General features: G+C 24.7%; 2 protein-coding genes across 2 annotated transcripts; both read right to left on the reverse strand.

Moving 5' to 3' along the window:
- Window positions 1-2,198: 2,198 nt before the first annotated feature.
- PGO_020220 (variable surface protein) lies at window positions 2,199-3,584 on the reverse strand (the record flags this gene model as incomplete). Its single annotated transcript, XM_028685841.1, has 3 exons — window positions 2,199-2,390; window positions 2,538-3,245; window positions 3,543-3,584. 3 exons carry the CDS (start codon window positions 3,582-3,584, stop codon window positions 2,199-2,201), a joined length of 942 nt encoding a protein of 313 aa, XP_028541642.1.
- Window positions 3,585-6,637: 3,053 nt separating this feature from the next.
- Window positions 6,638-7,981, reverse strand: PGO_020230 (variable surface protein; the record flags this gene model as incomplete). Its single annotated transcript, XM_028685842.1, has 3 exons — window positions 6,638-6,841; window positions 6,975-7,598; window positions 7,943-7,981. 3 exons carry the CDS (start codon window positions 7,979-7,981, stop codon window positions 6,638-6,640), a joined length of 867 nt encoding a protein of 288 aa, XP_028541643.1.
- Between the last annotated feature and the right edge of the window lie 1,185 nt (window positions 7,982-9,166).

The following is a 9,166-nucleotide window of genomic DNA, read 5'->3' on the forward strand; positions in this document are numbered from 1 at the left end:
TTCAGTAAATAAGTAAATTATTTTGCTATTACTATGATATTTATATAATTTATAAAAATAAATTAAATAAGCGAAATTTTTTTATTATATTTTCTGCATGTATATTTTGCAACCAAATTATTTTATTTATTTATTTATTTTTTTTTTTTTCACAGCATAATTATAATAAAAAATACATTTCTATGTCAAGTCTTTTTCAATGTTTCGATTCTAATCTAGAAGAAACTAAAAAATCATTCTTTACGTTAATTATAAAATAATTGCAATCAGCAAAACAAATGAGACAAGATAAAATAAAATAAAAATAGACTGTCAACATAGATATAAAATGAAATAAAAAAAAAAAATAATTTTCCACTATTATTAACTCTCACTAAATAAAAAAGTATACCTCCAAAAAAAAAGAAAAAATAAATGAGCAGAAATTTGACAGATAATATATACACTGTTTTAGAAATATAATTTTATAAAGTAATTTCTTCCAAAAAAAAATGAATGTTTGCTCATAAATTTATGCAAATATATCAACATATGAACTTATCAACATATCTACATATCAGCATATCAATAGGCTTGGAAAAGAAAGGTTATTCTATTTAAGTGTTCTTTTTGTTCTACTGTAAACATTTTTTAGATTTAGAAAAAAAAGAGAGGTGGTAATCTTGTAGCAATTCTGTTATCTAGCTATTTTTCACAAAAGTTAGCATTTTTTTTTTTTTTCTCCTATCCATTTTTTTCTATCTGTAGTAAATTTATTGTATAAAAAAAATGAACTGTTATTTTTCCCCTCATTGCTGTCGAGCATACATATGTACATATATTTGTCATACGTCTCAAAAAAATAAATGCAACATATATGTCTATGCTGATATTTCTACCAAAGTCAGCAAAAAACAAATGTATGAACTTAACCCACTTTCCATAACTGTACTAATCAGTAAACCATTCTCAGTACGAGCATTTAACACTGTACTGTGTGGTATTATATACCTACACATAAATGTGAGATGAATTAAATAAATGAATATACATGTATACATATATATGTACGTATGTACATATGTATGAATGCATGCACTCTCGGTGTTACTTCACAAAGAATAATTCTAAATGAGTGATGAAAAAGACCTAATGTAGAATGGGAAAAAAAATGCGTTTTAAAATCTTTAAAAATATTAGCTTAGTTATAATAAATTTTTTGCTACTTAGAAATAAAAAAAAAAAAAAAAAAAGTAACAATGCTTCTTAGTTTATTGGTATAGACAGGTATGAATAAACAAATTCATACACATAAAACATGAAATGCAGATATTGCAAATTTAACAAAACTTTTTAATTTTAAAAAATAAAATAATAAAAGGATTGAATAAAAAAGCAAAATTCAAATTATAAGCTAGAACCTGTTGATAATTATCATCTCATGTCCACAGGATTTTTCAACTTATTTCTTCTTATGGCATTCCAATTTGACGAAGCAATACGTACTCACAGTGAAGCATAAATAGTAACAATTTTAAATAATGATATGAAAATCATTTTAAAAAATGATGCACAAGTGGTAAAATAACAATCATTTATTAAACCTCATTGTACATATTTTGTTTTTATAAAAATGTAAAAAATAATCAAATGAACGTACGACAAATTTTTACATTTTTTTTTTTTTGCTTCTTTTTTTATTCACGTTTAAAATTTTATTATTTTTTCGTACACTTTTCATACATCCACATGGATTAAAGACACCTATACAAAACAAATTACCTGCACATTAAGATATTTCTCAAATGGCTAGCTGTCTCCCAACTGTGGAATCTACAACAAACAACTTTTCTTCTCTAAATTTGCTTAAAAGAAATATTCCAAACTTAAAAATAAATAAATAAAATAAAAAGTTTTCACATTAAGCTTGTCATATAAGGAACTATAAATGTACATTACTATTTATCGAATTTGCTATCAGTTTAGAATAACAAAAATTTTTGTCACATTTTTAAAATCTGAATCATTCAACTGCTTAAACTCTTCGTGGTAGGAAAATGAACAAACGTTATTGACTAAAATCTCTTCTTTTTTAACCATCCAGCGTTTATTTTTAATGAGCCAAATCAGTATCTTTAATTATAAAACCAGTTGACAGTAAACATGCATAATGCATTGCATGTAGTAAATATATAACTGTGTTTTACAAAATAATGGATTTAATAATATCTATTATTTCCATACACGAACGTGCTAGATGATTCATCGTAATTGTCTGAATATACGCTCTCGCTATCATCACTATATAAGCTACTTCCAGAATCTCTGAACTGATCCATTTCCACTTTTCTCCATATTCGTCTTGCTTTTCTTTGCCCTCCAGGGCTGAAGTGCAATCCGATGGGTGTAAACTGAACAGAAAAAAATGAAAAAATATGCGAAAAAATGAGAAAAAAACTCATGTATCTTGTGTGCAGAATGAGAAACTTCCTTTTCGTAAAAAAGTGCAAAAAGAACTGCTTCGTAAAAATATCCATTTTATCTCATCATTATCTTACCTTGTACAAAATTAGCAGAATTAAATACACAGCAAACATGACAAAACCAGAAACAACAAAATTTCCTAATACTGAAAATTCCTCCGAATTGGTTTTATACAAACTCCAAAATGGAGTATAATACAATGAATCACTTATATCACATCTTACTTGTGCTGATTCTGGATATTGCAATAAGGACGACATTTTATTATGGCTTTTTAAAGGTGTGTAAAGTTTATATTCATAAGTATCCTCAAATCCACCTAATATGCTACAAACAGCATTATTACTTTTATAATGAACAATTTCACTCTTACAATAATTTTGTTTTAACTCCCTAAATAAATGAAGACATTCATTGACAAATTCACACGCATTTCTGTAACTACCATGGTTTTGGTTATCCAGTATGGTTTTAATATCTCCAACATTTTCTCCAAAATAATGTAATTTCAATAATTTTTCTAATTCTCTCTTATCACTCAAAAAGGATTCTATATTCTTGTTACTATCATAACTACTTTCTAGTGCAGTTTTAAAATTACCAAGAAACTCCTTTGAATCCCAATTAATGCCGAAAAATGAGTTATATGACTCTTTTTTGTCGTAAAACCATTTCAAAAAATTAACCCAAATTTCCTGTGTCTTATGCGGCTCACTTGTCTGACGTGGTACAACACCTAAAGGGGTAATAAAAATAACATTTAAATTTTTTTTTTTATTTTTCTAACATTGTGAAAAGTGTTTTACATTTTTTCATAATTAGAATATTTTTAAGAACGCTTACTACTGCCAATATTTTCATCATATTTGGGCCAGTTCTTCAAAAAGTCATACTATAAAGTAAAAAGAAATAATATGTATATAATGTGTGTATATTCATATATGCCTATTTTGAAAACTAAATTTTTTGCATACTTTAGAAACAACAAAGCATTCAAAATAGTAAATAAAATAATAGATAAAATAAAATATAAAAAAAAATAATAATAAAACAAAATAGTAAAATAAATAAAATGCTACCTTCGTCTTCAATAGAGCAAGGGGACTGCTGTTTTCTGCCATTTTGTTTTTTTGCTGTTAGAATTTTTCAAGGGAATAATAAACTTAACAAATATTATTATTAATAAAATAAATTGGTCAGTTGGGAAATATTCTAATATTCCTTTTCGTTCTTAACCAAATTTTAAAAATCATAAAAATAATTTTTTAAATAGAAAAACTTCTTAAATTTTATAATGTAATATATAATATATTGCAACTGACTTTTTTAATGTACTCAAAAAAATAATGAAACTGTTTTATGAAATAACATTTTAAAATAATAAAATGTTATGCAAAAATGGAAAATCAGTGTTAGAACCTTGTTATAAAATATATAATAATAATCTAATAATAATACTGTATATAAAAGGATAAATTATTAATTTTTTTATTCTTACTTAAAAAAAGCTTTTTTTTTTTTTTTTTTTTTTTTTACTTTATAAAAATTATATATACATTATTTATAATATAGAAAACAAAAAAAAAAAAAAAACTCATTAATATATATATGTGGTTATTAAGTGAAAATAATAAATCAATGAAATTTTGCTATTTTCCAGTATATGAAATATAATTAGAGAGATATAATTATATAAATTGAAATTATAATAGTGGATTTATTTTCCTTAACAAAACAACATACACTCCCTCTTGGGTTAATTATAGAAAATATTTAAAATAATTTAATAATAAATTATTATATAAAATCGGTCTTTCTCCATATTGTTGGAAAACTTGTAAATTTTTTTTAATAAATATATTGGGATTTACTCTAATTATGATGTTTATAAATTTACAAAAATAAATTAAATGCTTTCACAAATTTTTTATTCTATTTTTTGAATTCCGTGCACCTGTATTTTATTTATCATTCTTATTGTTGGTAATTTTTTTTTTATTTTTTTTTTTTGCTTTTCTTTTTTACAACTGTAAAAATACATATTATTAATAAAAAATGCACTAATATTATTTCATGTCATTTTCAATGTTCCATATATGAATTAATAAAGAAGGAACAAATTATAAAATCAGAACTTTATACTAATTGTAAAGCAATTCTAAATTTGTAAAACAAATAATGTAAAATAAAAATAAATTGAAACAAGAATGGGGAAATGAAGCAGAAAAAGTTGGTTTCCCATTATTATTATTCTGGTTGAGTAAAATAGCCTGCTGCACCTCACGCACCCACAAAAAATAAAATAAATAAATGAACAATAAACAAACGAATAATAAACAAACGAATAATAAACAAACGAATAATAAACTAGTGAACAATAAACAAACGAATAATAAACAAATGTGCAAAACTGCATTAACAATGTGCAGTGTTGCACAAATAAAATTTCATAAGATAGCTTTTTTCAAAAAAATTATTATTTTACCCTTACATGTGCATATTTATGCAAGCACATAAATATCTAAGTAGGGTTCGAAAAAAAAAAAAAAAAAAAGATTCTTCTGTATGAATGTTCCTTTTTCGACTTAGAAAAAGAAGAGGTTCTTTTTTATAGATTCCGTTCATCTAGCTATTTTTCACAAAAATTAAGATGTTTTTTTTTTTTTCCACGTCCATTTACTTATCACTATTATATTTATTGTGTAAGGAAAACAAATTGTCATTTCTCTTATCCACAGTTGTTGACAGTGTGTGTGCATATATACACTACCCATATGCATACACACTAATCACATGTATGTACGCTAGTCACGTACCAAATATGTGAATACTACATATGAGGAATGCCAACGATTGTGTGAAATCTATGTGAGCATAAATATCTGAACCTAAGATATGAACAATAGCTAACCTAATTAATAAACCATTTAAAATATATCACAATTGACACTACACAGAGTGGTACATACTAACGATGAAACTTGTGAATTATATATGTGCTAAAATGTGTCAAAATGTATACGTACAGGTGTATACAACACATGCAACATATACATGTATCAACCTGAATTCTCAAAGAATAATTTCAAGTGGGCACTCAAAAGACTAAATGATGAATCAGATAATGTATTTTTAATCTTTTAAAATATTCGTTTAAAAAGATTATAAGTGTTGCTACTTAAAAAAAAAAAAAAAAAAGCAAACGTTCCTTCATACTTATTATTAATATAGGTAAAAATATACATAAAAAAAAAAAAAAAAAGATTAATATGCGTTAAACAGCATATGATGGGATATATCATTACATATTTTTGCAACATTTTTTAATTTTAAAAATAAAATAAAAATAACATGGTTGTTTTAAAACAAAAAATCAAATTATAACATTGTACTAAATGAATATTCTACATAAACGAGTCTACAAAAGATTTGCTCATCTGCTTCTTTTCATCGGGTACAAATTTAAAGAAACGGTGGAAATGCCCATAAAAAAAGTAGGCAGCGAAAAAATTATTTTAAAAAATAATACACATATGGTAAAACAACAAATATTTATTAAAAGTTTTGCAAACATTTTGCTATTATAAAAATGTAAAAAATAATCAAATGAACGTACGACAAATATTTACATTTTTTTTTTTTGCTTCTTCTTTTATTCACGTTTGAAATTTTATTATTTTTTCGTACATTTTTCATACATCCAACATGGATTAAAGACATCTATATAAAACAAATTACCTGCACATTAAGATATTTCTCAAATGGCTAGCTATCTCCCAACTGTGCAATCCTACAACAAACAACTTTTCTTCTCTAAATTTGCTTAAAAGAAATAGTACAGTAATAAAGGTAGACAGATAAATAAAATAAAATAAAAAGTTTTCACATCAAGCTTGTCATATAAGGAACTAAAAATGTACATTACTATTTATCTAATTTGCTCAGTTTGGAATAGCTGAAATTTTGGTCACATTTTTAAATTCTTAATCATTCAACTGCTTAAACTCTTTTCGTGGTAGGAAAAAGAACAAATGTTATTGACTAGTATCTCTTCTTTTTTAATCATTCTGCTTTTTATTTTTAATGAACCAAGTCAGTGTATCTTTAATTATAAAACCAGCTGACAATGAATCAGCATAATACATTTCATGTAATAATTGTAAAAATTATATTTTTACAAATAACCAAAATAATCGTATCTATTATTTCCATACACGAACGTGCTGGATGACTCGTAATTGTCTGAGTACACAGATTGCTCATCATCACTATATAAGCTACTTCCGGAATCTCTGAATTGTTCCATTTCGATTTTTCTCCATATTCGTCTTGCCTGTCTACGTCCTCCAGGTCTGAATCTCATTCCGATGGGTGTAAACTGAACAGAAAAAAATGAAAAAAAAAGAAATTTGTATATCTTATGTGTGCAAAATGAGAAACTTCCTTTTCGTGAAAAAGTGCAAAAAGAACCGATTTGTAAAAATATCCATCTTATCTCATCATCATCTTACCTTGTACAAAATTAGCAGAATTAAGTATACGGCAAACATGACAAAACCAGAAACAACAAAATTTCCGAATACTGTGAACTCATCTGAATTGGTTTTATACAAACTCCAAAATGGGGTATAAAACAATGAATCGGTCAATTCACATCTTACTTGTGCTGCATCTGGATGCTTATCTATGGATGACATTTTATTATGTCTTTTTAAAGGTTCATAAAGGGTATATTCATATCTATTTGCAAACTCTCCTAATTGGTTACACACAGTATTACTGCTATAATCACTGGGAATTCCCTTTGGACAATAGCTTCTTTTAAGTTCTCTAAATATATGAAGACATTCATTGACATATTTACAAGTATCTTTATAATTAGAATTGTGTGAATTTTGTAGTATGGTTTTAATTTCTCCAACATTTTGTCCGAAATAATATAATTTCAATAATTTTTCTAATATCTCATTATCACGCAAAAAATAACCTATATTATGATTATTCATAGAACTGTGGTAAATTAATTTTTTAGCAGACTCACTAAATGTTTCTGTATCAAATTTATTTAAATATGGATAGTAAGACTTTTTTTTATCAAAAAACCATTTCAAAAAATTAGTCCAAACTTCATGTTTCTCATAAGGTGTCCCATTTCCATTAATTTTATTATAGTCTACAAGCGGGATAATAATAGCATTTATAAAATTTTTTTTTTTTTTTTTTTTTGAATATCTTGCGACTTTGATTTATATTCTTACATAATTATAATATTTTTTTTTAAAACTGTTTAGTTACCATCTTCGCTCGGATCAACGTAACCAGGCCAGCTTGTCAAAAAACTGTACTACATTTAAGAGGACAGAAATATCATGTATTGTGTATGTATGTATTTTCAAATCCTACTACTCTCGAGGAGAAACAATTTAAACACTTCAAGAGTAAAATATCCAAAATTATAAAAAAAAGAATGAAAAGTTACCTTCTTCTTCAATGTATCAATAGGTTCATCTTGTTCCATTTTGCTTTTCACTGTGAGAATTGATGGAAATAGTGAATTCAACAAATGTTACTATTATTAATACACCAAATTGGACAGTTCAAAAATGTTTAAGTACTTATATTTCGCTCTTCACTAATTTCAGAAATGTAAAAAATAAATATCTTTTTAAAATTCTTAATTTTATGATATGTATATATATATATATATATATAATGAATGCTACGACTTTTTAATACACTCAAAGCATATAATGTAACTGTCTTAAGAAATAACATTTTTAAATAATAAATATATTAAGCGAAAAAGCAAATAAAAAATGGGAATTCTTATTCATAGAACATATTTATATGTATAAAATGAATGTATCTAATGGTGTTGCATAAATTTATACTATTAACTTTTTCCTTCCTAAACAACCAGTTCTTTTTCTTTTTTTTTATTTTTGTATGTCATATAATATATTTATTATGTTATATTAAAAGAATTCATCTAAATATGTCCTAATTAAAATCGATGATTTTCTTCTACTTTTTGGGCATAAAATGAAAATAAATATATAATCGATAAAAACTGCAATTATAATAGCGGATTTGTTTCTTAACAAAACAACATGCCTCTCTCTTTTTGTCTGATCATAGGAGGAATGTATTTAATTATTTATTCATATTTATTAAAACATGTCTTTTTTCTTCCGCATGCTAAAAATTGTAAAAAAAATTTAATAAATAAATTGTTTTACTCATACTTATCATATTTAAAAATAAATTAAATAAACAAATTTTTTTTAATTTTATTTTGAATTCATTACAATTGTTTTATTTATTATAATTATTTTATTCATTACAATTGTTTTATTTATTATAATTATTTTATTCATTACAATTGTTTTATTTATTATAATTATTTTATTCATTACAACTGTTTTATTTATTATAATTTCTTTTTTTTTTTTTCACTATTTTAACCATAACGAATTCTCATATATGTAAACCTCAGAACAATTCCTTTTACAGCTTCTCTTTTTCCTTCCATTACTCTTAATGCTTTAAAATATAAAAAAATTAAGCCACTAAAACGAGGCAACTATGACAGCTACAAATATAATATTATGTTATGTTATATACTTATGATAACAAAGATATTACTCTTCTGCATGTATGAAAAGAAGGGCGTAAGCTTCATCCGGGAATTTCCTAGCAATGT

Source organism: Plasmodium gonderi, assembly GCF_002157705.1.
Source record: "Plasmodium gonderi DNA, contig: Chr02, whole genome shotgun sequence".
In the NCBI taxonomy this organism is placed as follows: domain Eukaryota; phylum Apicomplexa; class Aconoidasida; order Haemosporida; family Plasmodiidae; genus Plasmodium; species Plasmodium gonderi.